The sequence below is a fragment of the Wyeomyia smithii genome, chromosome 2 (assembly GCF_029784165.1).
Source record: "Wyeomyia smithii strain HCP4-BCI-WySm-NY-G18 chromosome 2, ASM2978416v1, whole genome shotgun sequence".
NCBI classification, from domain to species: Eukaryota; Metazoa; Arthropoda; class Insecta; order Diptera; family Culicidae; genus Wyeomyia; species Wyeomyia smithii.
Genome location: NC_073695.1, coordinates 27,355,397 through 27,369,576, shown reverse-complemented (window position 1 = coordinate 27,369,576; position 14,180 = coordinate 27,355,397). Strand labels below are relative to the sequence as shown.

At 35.7% G+C, this 14,180-nt stretch overlaps 1 protein-coding gene across 2 annotated transcripts in view; it reads left to right on the top strand.

The window, feature by feature from the left end:
• The window catches only part of LOC129725330 (5-hydroxytryptamine receptor-like), a 396,266-nt gene that overhangs the window by 265,367 nt on the left and 116,719 nt on the right, over window positions 1-14,180 (top strand). For both annotated transcript variants that reach the window (XM_055681008.1, XM_055681007.1), the window contains 2 exons: window positions 5,573-5,762; window positions 5,975-6,109. In XM_055681008.1, coding sequence (XP_055536983.1) covers window positions 5,573-5,762; window positions 5,975-6,109 — 325 coding nt within the window. The remainder of the gene's footprint in view (window positions 1-5,572; window positions 5,763-5,974; window positions 6,110-14,180) is intronic.

The following is a 14,180-nucleotide window of genomic DNA, read 5'->3' as shown; positions in this document are numbered from 1 at the left end:
GGCTGTTGTTATTTTTTCAACATGTTTTTTATCTCTTTGAGTATTTAGTTTTATAATTTTCGGAGTAGTTGACTCTTGGATTAATTGTTTTAGACTGTTACGTCTTTTCACTGCTTCGTTTTTTCCTTATTTTGTCTTTCAAACTTTTTGAGCATTGTAGTTTGTAACTCTTTGACTATTTCGTTTTTAATATTCTGATTTATACAAGTAGGCTGTTGATTTTTTTTACTTTTCTGTTTTGGGATTTTTGGGATTTCGACGTACTGACTTCTTTATTTTTAACTTTGCGACTTTTTAACTTTTGATTCTACGATCTTAGCTAAAATTTTGAAGCGTTGATTTTCTTTGACTTTTCGATTCGTTGTCTTTTTGGTTTTTTGTTTTTTAAGCTTTTCGATTTGATATCTTTTTAAAATGCATTTGAATTTTTGGCTTGTTTTTGTTTATTCTTCGTTTTTTTTTCAATTTCTAGAACTTTTAGATTCGTTGACCGTTGTTGTTTCTTCTATTGTCTTTTGTCTGTTGTCTTTTCGACTGTTCATCTTTTTTTTTACATTTTTATCTTTTGAATATTTTGAGAGTTGAACGTTTTGGCTTTCAATATTTTGATTCGTTGAGTTTTTCACTTACTGGTTTTGGGACTTTTTAACTGTGTGGTTTTTTGACTTTTCTACATATTACGCTGTTTAGCCTTGAGGCTTTTTGACTTTTTGACTCCACAACATTTTTTTTAATTTGGGTTTGTTATTTTGGATTTCGCCGTTCAACTTTATCATATTCCTACTCTATAGAATTTCATTTTCTGTGGTTTTGCTATTTGATGCTATGACTTTTGATTTATTTGTCTTTTAATATTTTTGACTTTTAATTCTCTGAGTTTCTTTGCGATTTTTACTTTTACACTAAGTCACATCAGAAGTTCTTGCATTTTTTCATCATTTGTAGTACCGTGTTATGATTTTGCGATAGAAGCCAAAAATTCTGGTTTTCTAAAAAAAAATATAACTTGGCCGAATATCAAACGATTTCCACTTAACTGCTTCCATTTTATTCGGAATTGAATAAACTTTTAAAATTCTAGTGTATTTGTGGTATTTTTCTTACAAATACAGGCGGAAAATTCCAAATTAGGTTGAAAAATCGCGTGAAAAAGTCTAAAAAATTAGATTTGAACTTCAAAAACTCAACATGTTTTATTGATATTAGTACAAACCTGTAAATTTTTTTAAAGCTTGAATTGAAGATCGGTTGATAAATGACTGAGTTGAAAAAAAATATGCGCTGAGGCCAAAAAACCGTATTTTAACCATAACTTTAGATTTTTGGGGTGTTTGGAAAATTTCTAGAATGAGTGAATCTTATACTCATCAAGACCTACAACCTACACTAGGTCACTTCAAAAGTTCTAAAACGCTGTAGCACAGTGTTATTTGCCTGTTTCAGTTTATAGTTGTAAATTTTTTCTGCTTTTTATTTTCTGACTTTCGAAATTTTTGTCGTTTAGACTTGATGACGTGCTGACTTTCTGTTTTAACATTTCGACATTTAACTTTCGGACTTTAAGCTCTCCATATTTTGAGTTCTTTTCACTTTTATGTTTTCGGTTGTTGGATTGCTGTCGTTTTGACTTTCGGTCTTTGAACTCTTAATTTTTTTAAACTTTTCGCTTTGTTGTTTTTTGATATTTTTTTTTATCTCTTTAACTTTTCAGTTCAAAACTCTCGGGGTTTTTTATTTAGTGTATTTTGGACAGTTTGATGTATTTTTTTTTTAAATTTTGTACTTGTTATTTGAAATTTCACTTTTTGACTTTTTATCATTCTATATGTTAATTTTTGTTTCCCGTCTTTTTAAGTTTTTTCACTCTTTTAATTTTTATTTTTCAACTTTTCAAATGATTAACTTCGAAACTTATTTTTTTAAATTTTGACTCTTGTCTTTTCCAAAACTTTTTGATTTCAGTTTCTGGACATTTGGCATTTTGTCGTTTTGTCTTCGAATTTTTGACCTTGGGATTTTTCAACATTTGTTTCTTGATTTTCTGGATTACTTTACTCTTCAACTTTTTTTGAATTTTAGTTAAAATATTTTGATTTTTTTTAACTGTATAACTTTCTGTCTTTTTGTCGTTTAAACTTATCGCCATGCTGACTTGTTGACATTTATTCCTTATGACTCTTGGCACTTCTTTTACCTTTATCTTTTTGGTTTTTGGAATGTTCTCGTTTTGACCTTTCGTCTTTTGACTTTTCAATTCAGCTTTGAGGTTTTCTACTCACTACGTTTGCGAAGTGTTAGTTTTTGCTGTTTCAAGTTTTATTATTTTTTATCTCTTCAACTTCATAATAATTTTCCAAATATTAAATAACATTTTAACTTCATAATAAACCTTCGATAAACAATAACGATTACTTTTAGGTTTAAAATTTTTGGTTCTTTTGGTTTTTTTTTTTTTGGTCTGTTTACATTATTATCTTTTGGCTTACTTTTATTATATTTAATTTTTTTACTTTTAATTTTTGGACTCTTGACATTGAGTTTTTAACCTTAATTTATTCCTTTGGTTGTTTAAAAAGTCATTCTGAATATTTGATTATTGGACTACTTTTTTGGCTTATTAACTTCCTTAATTGGTGGCCCCTGACATTTCGTGGCTTTTTGCATACTATTTTTTTGAATTTTTGATTTTTGTTATTTAAAATTGTTGATTCCCTTCTGACATTTTGACCATTTCAATTTTTTTTTCAATTTTCCAATCATCGTCTTATAGATTATTTATCTTTTTGTTGTCACTCTTGGACTTTTTATCTTTTTGACCTTTGAACACTTGAGCATTTTTATTTTCTGATTTCTTGTTTTTTCGAAATCTTGACGGCTTTTTTCAACCTTTCGACTTTTCGTCTTTTGACAATTTAATATTTTGAACTTTTGACTTGTGTTTTTTCAACTTTTAGCATTGAAATTTCTCATGTTAATTTTTTAATCTTTCCATTTTTAACTTTTGAACTATTGGTTATGAGTTTTTTACCTTTTTTTATCTCTTTGGTTGTATGAATATTGTCTTTCTAATTTTTTGAGTATTGGTTTTTCGACTTTTCATCTGTTTGTCTCATAAGCTTTCTAAATTGTTGGCTTTTGACATTATGTGGTTCCAACTTATTTAATTATTGACTTTTTAGTTTTAAAACTTTCCAACTTTTGCCTTGCCTTTTATTTTTATTTTTTTGCCTCTTTATTTTTTTATTTTGACTTTCAAATAATCGGCTTTTAATCAAAATGAGCCTTTTAAAATATGACTTCAATACTCTGTGACTTTTCTCTTTTATAGTTCATTAACTTTCTGACATCTTGACTTTTATGTTTCGACTTTGACTTTCAGAATTTGAGACTTTTTATTCTTCTGTCTCTTTGACATTTCGATTTTTTTTTGTATTATTATTGCTGACTTTTACCATAGGAATTTCGCCGTCTGTTTTTTTTGTGTTTTTCGTATTCCAAGGTTGAGCTTCTTGAGACTGTTTTTTTTGTCGTTTACGACTGTTCTGGTTTTCGATTTTTTTTTTGACTTTGGCTTTTTCGATTTTCTCAATAATTTCGAATTACATTCATTTTATATTTTTATGTTAGTTTTTAGACTTTGTACTCTCCTGACCTTTCGATTTTCTAATGTTTTGAGTTTTTGTTTTCAGACTTTTTACCTGTCCGTTGGTAGTTTTCTGCTTTTTTTTCATAAATTCTCTGACTTCTAATATTCTTTTTTTTGTGCTTTTGACGTTTTTATATTCAGAACTGTTTCTTCCTGATTCTTGGCTTCTTTAATTTTAAGCTTTTGAATTGATAGAGTTTTGATATTGTGCATTTCTTACGTTTTAACACTTCGACTGATTGTTGGTTTTTTTTCTGACTTTTGACTCATAATTTTGTACTTTGATTTATGATTCTTTGACTACAGACAAACATACGTGCCTCTTCGAAGAAAAATCCTTCAAAATTTTCGTCCTTGGTTGATACATTACACTCATGCGTCATCATGTGAGCTTACTGTTTACTAACTAATTTTCGTAAAAAAACGGTTTTTAGTGTGGTCCAGCTTATTGAACAAAATTTCAAAATTATCGTTATTTTACTGGACGAGGAAATCAGCAACGAGTGGTACGTCTGTTTGTCTGTGCTTTGACTTGTGAATTTTCGGTTTTTTGTTGTTCTTACTTTTCGATCCCTTGACTCTTTGACTATTTACGTTTTGACTTCTGATTTTTAATATTTGACTTTTGATTAGAAATTTGTGAGCTGTTACTTTTGAATTTATGAAATTAAATGTATATGAATCTTTTTAGCTCTGGATCTCTTTCAACTGAATTTACCGTCGTTGAAAATATCAATTACACGGAACTTCCTGCAAAACATACCACCTATGAATTTTCAACAAAGGTTTCCGTGAAGTAAAAGACACTTTAATTCGTTAATTATTTCTGTTTAATATCCGATAAATACAGCACATTGATTCATTAATTTAAATCATTCATGAAAAACGGTTCCCTAGCTCTCAGCGGTAATTGAAGTGTACAGTTCATTACTTTGCCTCGCCTATTTATCTAGGATTATCAGTACGCCTACTAGAGAGTCTTCTATGTTTCTCTATTTGGTCACGGCGGCTTCTCTACCGACTCTGAACGAACAAAGCGAACCGATCCCGTGTCGTCATCCATTTATGCAAATTTCGCCATGGAAAACTAATTTAAATAAATCTTATTTCAACCAACAACCAAAACAATCTGTTTGATTGTGATGCGAGGCCTCCGAAACTTTCCCAGCTAGCGCACAGCGAGCGTCCCGCTACCGGAGGTAAACCGGCTTAGAAAAAAGTAGGGAGTTACACTCAAAATTTTTGCCGTAAATGGGGATACCCATTTTTATTCAGTTTAACATCGCGTCCAAATTTTCTATAGACACTTTCTCAAGATTGCTTATGAGAATTGCGTAGGGAGAATGTTTAACATATAAAAGCCAATCATTTGTGTGCATCACACGATCGGTGGTGGGATAATGATGAGAATTTTTCATTCTTTTGCTTCTCGTCCTTGCCGGTCATCCGAAGCAAACGTGTTGAACGGATTTATGCAAGCTTTTGAGCGAATTTTTGTTCCCCAATGCCTATAAATGTTTTGGCAGCTGGTGCGGCTAGATTGAAACTGTTACAGGCTTCAATGAAATTGAATTCAATTTGGAACTTAATATGAAAAATATCATGCTTCAGGCGATTGGAAGCTCTGCCAGTAATAACGGTGAGCCGTACCCCACTCAGACTTGGTTGGGTATGAAGCTTTGTCGTCTGATGAGAGAGAACTTGCAGGAAAATTGCACTGCACACCGTCTGCAGTAAATATGCGCTGCGAATGAAGAGATTGTCTCATCAATCAGGATGCCAATAAGCCTTAATTGATTAATCACACGAGCAGAAAAGGGATATAGCACTCCATTTTGTGATCAAAGCTGCTACTTTATAGTATGGACACGTGTTCTAGTTTTTTTACTCTCATATTCTCTTTCTGTTCTCGTTGTTCACTCACAGATACTGGGCGGTGACCAATATCGATTACATGCACTCCCGCACCAGCCGGAGGGTGTTCACGATGATCTTCCTGGTCTGGTTCGCTTCGGTCATCGTTTCACTAGCGCCGCAGTTCGGCTGGAAGGATCCGGACTATCTACAACGAATAGAGCAGCAGAAATGCATGGTTTCGCAGGACATTGCATACCAGGTAGGTAGTACGGTTCCGGAGGGGGTTAGTGATGCTAATGCGAAATCTACTAGACTAGACAAACCTTACATGGTTCCCGGCCGGAACGCTGATAAAACATGACCGACCGCACAAGTGAGAGGTCGTTGTGTAATTATCCTCTTGTTGACCGTACAGGGGGAACACTAAACTGACTGGTTTTCTGTTTTCTCTGCCTCCGATGCTCGTTTTAGATCTTTGCGACGTGCTGCACCTTCTATGTTCCTTTATTAGTAATACTAGTGCTGTACTGGCAGATTTATCAAACCGCCCGGCGACGGATACACCGACGGCGGCCCAAACTTCCGGTGACGGCCAACAACAATCAAGTAAGTGTTTTTTTTTTTCTTCACCGGTTGATGATGTGACCACTGTGTTAGAAAAGAAAATTTAATTATTTCAGGTGGTATTAGATGCTTCGGACAGATTTATTTTAATCAATAAACTGTATTTTCGATTAATCTCGTTATTTTTCATCACTTATAGTAAAAAACCTGAATTAATGCTCCTTGCGGTCAGACCCAGCCTTTCTCATTCAAACTTATTATTTGTAGAAAGAGATTTACATGGACGCTTCAATCCAATGAAAGTATATTCACTCTTTGGGTTCTAAAATATTGATGTTGTAATTGATGCATAAAACATGAAATTTGATGTAATGTTGGTGCTTAAGAAATAGCGAAATAAAAGAAATGACTTTTAATTTCGAACGATTTTATCACGAGCGATACCGGGAACGTTCAAATGGTACGATACCACATTTAAATTATGTTGAGGCCACGTATGTTGATCAAAGCAGGTATAGTTTTAAATAGTCTTTGAATTTCTTTTCGTTCCATAATGAAGTTAGTTATTTGTAAGTTCAAGAGATAACTCGTTCGTGTGACGCTAGTTATGTTGAATAAGTCGTGCAATATTTGAGATAATAGACTCGTTGTTTTAACAATTTAATATACAACGGTTGCTTAGGTTCGACAATAATCGAATGAAATGGGAACGTATAGAGCAGCCGAATTATGAAACCACGTGTTCAATCATAATTCATCAGTTAACCCTTAACTAGCCCGTTCATCTGATATCAATATTGTTCAAATCGGTTATGTAGTTTCTGAGATAATGAAGTTTCGTGATTTTCACATTTCGTTACATTACAGACGAAGTTACAGTCCGATTACAGTTAAATTTAATAGGGTGTTATGAGGCATCTGGACCTCTCATTCGCACTAATTTAGTGAAAATCGGTTCAGCCATCTCTGAGAAAAGTGAGTGAGTTCGAGTAGTCTTGTGAATATTTTTATTTTCATAGCTGGATTTCACATTTTTAAACATAACAGGCAAAGTAATGGTCCGATTGCAAAAAAAAACTAGAAAACTGTTATGGAGCAACTAGACCTTCCATTTAACACCGATTTTATGAAAATCGGTCCAGCCATCTCTGAGAAACATGAGTGAGATTAAATAGTCTCGAGAACAAGCTTCTTTCCATAACTTTTGAACCACATGTCCAATCTTAATGAAATTCAAAAGTTGAGGGTTTTTAGGCACCCCATTCATTTGAAATTAATTTTGTTTTAATCGGTTGCGTAGTTTCTGAGATATTGATGTTTCGTGATTTTTACATTTTGATAGATAACCTCTAAACTAGAAATCCGATTACAATTAAATTCAATAGGATCTTATGGGGCAATCAGACCTTTCATTTGCAATTAATTTCATTGAAATCGGTCCAGCCATCGCTGAGAAAATCGAGTGAGATTGGGAGAGCGTCACACACACATACACATACACACACACACACATACAGAAAATGCTCAGCTCGTCGAACTGAGTCGAGTGATATACGACATTCGGTCCTCTGGAGCACTTTTATACCTTTAGTTTTTTCAGTGATTGCTATACCTTTCTAGGAGAAAGGCAAAAATGATTACATTCAGTTTCATTGGTATACCCTGGTCGACAAAAGCGAGAAAATATCTGTTCTAAAGCTCGAAATAGTTGCCTTAGAAAAATTATAGTTTTTAAACAATTCCTGTGAATTTTGGAGCCCCTAACCATTACTGAAACGCGTCAACTTACGTGAGAGTTCGCACAGTAACTGCTCGGCGGGTTCGTCGCGTAAACGTTATGTTAACGAGAAAACTCATTGAAGTCTCTGGAAAAATGTTAGTGGCTGGAGGCACAAAAACTTACGGGAATGTCTAAAAACATATAATCTTTCATTTTTTTTTTACTTCTAGCTTTAGGGCCACACTTGTGTTGACCAGTTTTAGTTTTAGTTCATAAGCAGTATATATAAATCGTGCAATAATTTTCTCGTTATGCTGAATAAATTTAGTGTCGTCCAGCGAGCTTTCAAATAATCTAATTCATCTAGTCAAACTGTGACTGCAGTAGCCAGAACTCGGATTATGAGGTATTCGATTCCGAAAGTCAATTCAATCAGCATATTTTTGACATGATTGGGGACCTAGAGTACGTAATTCATCTCCACACATAAGAAGATGATGATATGCAGTTTAAATAAAGTAAAAAAATGTTCAGTTGTAGTTTATGACCTTCGAAACACAATCAACTGAATTAGTAAAGCCAGATTGATAAAAAATAGAAGAAGCGAAAATATAAAAAAGAAAAAATATTTTATTTGAGCATGAGCTCCAGAGCAGGGTCGATATGTTTTGACACTCTTGAGTGAAAGTGAAAAAAAGCAGTTCTCTCTTCCCGCTTTTTGCATGAAAGTGAACTGTTAAAAAACCTCATTATATTTTTCATGCGATGGAGACAAGACAGCAAGATCGGTTTATTTCTTTTTACTATGCCGATGAAAAAGTTTACTTTCATGCAATGCTCATATATTCTTCCCTCGTTTTATTCGTTATTCGTTAACGAAGATTGTCAAGTCATCGGTCAGTGTCAGTGAAAAAGTGTTTCGGTGAGGTTCATTTCGGCTGAGTAAAACGAAACAGTGATCGACGACAACAATGGACAAAAAATGTTACGCCAAAAGAAACTGGCTCCGGAAGATCCACAACAGGACCATCTAAAAAGAGAGCAGTTCCACAAGACATGTTCCAGTTTTAATTTTTTTTTTTAATGGCATTTTTGATTTGGCTGAAACCTTGCATAGATGTTTCTATAGGCAAAAGATGCCGTTTTGTGCTATTTGTTTAATATTTTGGCTTCATTTTTGAGAAGCTATTAAAAATGCTATTTTGGGAAGGTATTGATAATTACAGATATTTTTAGGGCCAAAGCGGTTTGTTTGATCGGTTTTTTTTTTTCAAGTATTTTTTCGAGGGGCATATATTTTTTGGAAAGACACAAACTTGGAGCAAATCGGGGTTACATTTCGACCACTGTTCTCTTGGATTCACTCTTGCTTGGATCAATTTTGACGTTTCGTCTGGATAACGCTTGCTGTTTGTTTTTCTTTTTCGCTTTGACGAAAGAACAGTGAAGATCATTTGGTTGGAATCATCGTCAAATTTTATCGCGCAACCGTCAACGATGCGCGCGTAATATTTCATCGGAGTATAACAGCACGTTACTAGGGCGGAAATCTAGTGTATCTGTAAGTGTGCTGCGATCATTTGAAGTGAAAATTGAAAATGCTTGGCTGTAAATTTCGAAAAATTTTGCTGGGGAAAATGACTTTTATCCGCACTGTTCCAGAGAATCAAGACATGAGAAAACGCAGAAACAAACGAAATCGATGAGCATAGGTATTTTTAAGCCCTCTGTCCGGAAGGTAATGTCCAACAGTTAAAACATGATGTAAGACACCATTTTGAAATACAACATGGCGACATTTAATTTGAAAACAAAAATAATAACAATATGACCAACCAAAATTAAACGATGCTGGGTATCGGTATCAGAAGACACTCAAACATCCAAGGGGGTGACTTCCGATTTCTAGAGCGCTAGGTAAAATTGTGAAAAAATTGTCCTCAAGTCTGAATCACACTTAGAAACCGATCTGTTAATAATGGACGACGTTCAGAGACTAAATATGGATGTTTGACGACAGTTTTCAATCTAAGATGATGACTCTTGTTTTTGGAGAGCTTGGTAAAACTAAGAAAAATGTTTTAAAAACCCACAATACTTGAGAATACATTTGAGTACACACTATTATTGGAATTCCCAGAGCCAAGATGACGCCGTAAAACTTTAAAATGACTAGAGGGGAACCCAAAAAGCGATTTCCAGTTTTTGGCAAGCTTAAAACGCTCGAATATCAGTACTGTCCTCTGCAAAGTGACACTTAGAAACTGGAAAGCAGATGTCTATTAAGAAATTTATAAGGATGACGCAGGAAATCAAATTGTACCAAATATTGTACCTAGAAAAGGTTTCTGTCTCAATTAAATGGCATTTTCAGATATTCTACACGCAAAAGTTCAAGCTTTAATCCTCCAATGTGTTCTTTCAATCCGCACAGAATTTGCTCTGACTTCGCACAACCAATGCGTGATACGTATAACGCAAAAGTTGTACAAGGAATACATTGACAGAGTTCAAAATCAGAATATGTATCATATACACAAAAATCGTAATGTCTCGGTAAACTTCGGCTTCGGGCGAACGATCAGTTTCGAGGCGCTCAAGAAACCGTTTTTTACTTTCGCGAGTATAATTATATGCAAAATGTTTCAGACTAATTTCATGTTTTTGTTTATTGTTAATGATTGAATCATGTTTTCAAATGACCTGATTCATGAAAGTGAATCGATCAGACAATAATTTCTTCAATGAAGTCATTACCTAACTTATCAGTATTGATTGCTGGTTGCACTGTTTTAACGATGCCAACCTTCTGAACATCGGCTGATGCTTTGTAAGTGTAGTGGTTTAGAGCTGCGCAATACATTCAAAATACGCTAGAGCATCAAATGCGTTATACCCAACGCACATGCGTTGTACTGGTTCCAATTTTAATCAGTAAACGCGCTAATTTCGCTCATAAATGATCTGGTTACGCACACTCCAACTTTTGCGTGTAGACACAAAACCACCATGTTTTTTATCGATGTTTATTGGCGTTTTTAGGAATGTCCTAAATGGATAATTATGCTTGGCAATTTCGATTTCAGCTATTTTCAGACTTGGGTAGTCATGGTATGTTAATAGCATATCATAACATTTTTTTCGCACACCATTCCTCGCCAAAGTTTTACAACCTAATGCTAGTTGATCCATCATTTGGCATGAAGTTGGTCATCACAGTCACAGTACTAAAACTAGAAAAACATTCGTTCGATTCAAAATAATGAACACAAAAAGTAAATAAAATAAAAAAAAAACCTTAATTTTTTCACGGTACAGAAAAGTTTTGAATACAACTTTTTCAGATGATTTTTTGCCCTAAGCGTGGCTGTTCAGGGTGTTTTATTTCAGAAAAGAAGAGATTGTTGTTGAAAAATCACTATATCAAATCATGCTTAACCAAAATGTCTTAAAAATAGTGTAAGTTTGAATGAAACTTTCTACAAGTATATGATTCAGCAAACTGAATAAATTTCTTGAGAAATTATTTAGATTTGAAAGTATTGTATTGGAAGGTTGTGTGCATATTCATATGCTCTCTATATGAAAAATTTTAATTCAAAAACATTTGGTTGTACAGGTCGGACTCGATTATCCGGAACAATAAAAAATTTTCATTCCGGATAATCGAGTTTTCCGGATAATCAAATTACACAAAAACTACCGAAATTTTGCGATTAACGAACATAAAATAAATATTTCTATTCTTTATTTTACTTGTATGATGCAGTGGCGTAACCAGAAGTTATTTCTAAGGCAAAATGGGTAAAATCTCGAGAAGCAAAAAAAGTAAACTGGACAATGATTATTTTCACTTAATTCGAACATGTCCCAAACATGCCGGAAGTGACTTAAATGGTAACAAATATGCCAGAAGGGATGGTAAAGGCAAAATTACGGAATAAAAATTGAAAACGGACACCAAAAAAATAAAATTCCGGATAATCGAGTCTAAAATTCCGGATAATCGAATTCCGGATAATCGAGTTTCCGGATAATCGAGTCTCCGGATAATCGAGTCTGACCTGTATAGATATTTTTTCTATAAATGAATTGTGGAATGATAAAATAGCTTTAAAAAAAATGACAGAAGAATACAGTTAGATCTTTTTTTTGCACGAGGGATGCGTTCCGAATTTATATGTGATCGCGCAAAAAAAAATATTAAAACAAAACTTTGGTAGGAAAACCAGAATGAAGAAATGTAAGAAAAATACTACAATGTCTACGGTCCTAGGGGTTGTGAGATATGATAACGCAGGACTAAACAATGTGATTAAATAGCTTCATAGTTACAAGGTTGAAAAGTCCAGATTGGTCTGATCAAGTCCATTATTTAGGACTGATTTATGAAATGAATCTTGGATAACTTTCTCAGTCCAACGACACATGGATTATTGTTATGCATCATGTGGTATTGCCGTATTGCCACAAGTATTGCCGTTTGACATATTCCATTCCGACGTTGCACCTTGGCTTTAGTTTTCGCAGAATGTACCCCGATATACTGCGGTAAGATGTAGTGCTACGTCAAAAACTTGTTAGAAAATTGCACATATGAGCGATTCTCTTTGAAATCAGTCCACTAGTAACACGAAGTTTATAAAAATTGATTAAATAGTTTAGTTTGGTTAAACGCAGTAAAAACGCATGTTTACCCTCACTTCATTTTTTTCCAGTTGGTAAACCCCTCGTTCGCCTAAGGGGTCAACAAGTTTTTAGAAAAGTAAAAAAATAATATTTTTATCGAGCTATATCACAAAACTTTGCTTCAAACCGCCTTACAAATCGCGGCATTATACAGGAAACAACTAAAGCTTTCATATAGAGTGTTAAAAATTTTGGCCGCCATTATGAATTTAGTCAGTGAAACGGATTCTTAAACTAATAGACAACCACTGATTTCAATTCTGAGACCGGCATTTGAAGAAAGACCCGATGTAGAATAAGGAGCGTTCTACGCACAGCTGGAGAAACTCTACGATGGCTGCTCGCGTAGAAACATCAAGATCGTCTTTTGATTGCTTGAGGGGACAGGAACGCTTAAATTGGTGGGGAAGACATAAACAAACCGGGGATCGGCCCGCACAGCCTGCACACCGTGACAAACGACAACGGCCAGCGATGCGTCAACTGCGCAACTTCCCGAGGACTGGAAGTCCGAAGTACCTTCTTTCCCCGAAAGGACATCCCCAAAAACCACCTGAAGAATCCGGGACCCCCAGACTGCAGAGGAATACGCGCAACAGATCGAAGCGGTACCCACGGCGGAGGGCCTTGGCGTATCGCCTCTCGAAGACGGCTGGTGCAGCAGCTGGTGGTGACACTAAGGGTGGCAGAAACGACGAATATCGGGGAGTGCGAGGCAGCGGTCAATGAGAAGAGCCGGACCTTGGCGATATTCCTGGGCAGGTCAACGGGAGAGAACAACGGGCACGAAACGTCATGACCGCCAGCAAGAGGATCGTGAACATGAGGAGCTGGAGCAGCTGTTCCATACCGGTGATACGCGGAAGTACTATGAGAAGGTAAACCAGTCACGCAGAGGTTATGTGCCGCAAGCCGGCGAGTGCAACGACACGGACGGGAACCTTCTCACGGATGTCAGCGAGTTGGTCGACAGGTGGAAGGAGTACTTCGATGGACACCTGAATCGCGATACTCTCACAGATCACAGATCCTCATCACCACGGACCAACTCTTCCCAATCCGACAGATCGCACAGAGATGTCGTGAGTACAACGTGCCCACACATTACAACTTCATCGACTTCACGGTGGCCTATGGTACAGTCGATCGAGAACAGCTATGGCATAAACTGACTCGACTGATCTAGGCCACCATGGCGCAAGTGATGTGCTACGTGCGTAATTCGGGAATACTCTCGAGCCCCTTTGAATCACGCAAAGGGCTAAGACAAGGTGATGGACTTTTCTGTTTGTTGTTTACACATCGTCCTTGAGGTTGTGAACCGGAGGGCTGGCATCGTCACGAGGGCCACGGTTTTCACAAGGTCTGTTCAGCTTCTGGGCTTCGCTGATGACTTTGACATCATAACACGTAACTTTGCGATGCCGGGAGAACTTACAGAGAGTTGGCAAAAACTACGAATCAGACTGCGAATAAAGGCGAAAACGAAAGACATGCGAACGAGAGGCTCCAAGGAGATCAACATTAGCCTCCCAACTCAAGTCTTTGTAGACGGCAATGAGCTTGAGGTGGTCGACGAGTTCGTGACCACCGACAATAATACCAGCAAAGAGATCCAGAGACGCATCCAGGCTGAAAATCGTGCCTACTTTTCACTTCGGAAGATACTTCGATCGAGTCGAGTGCGACGACACTTTTTAAACC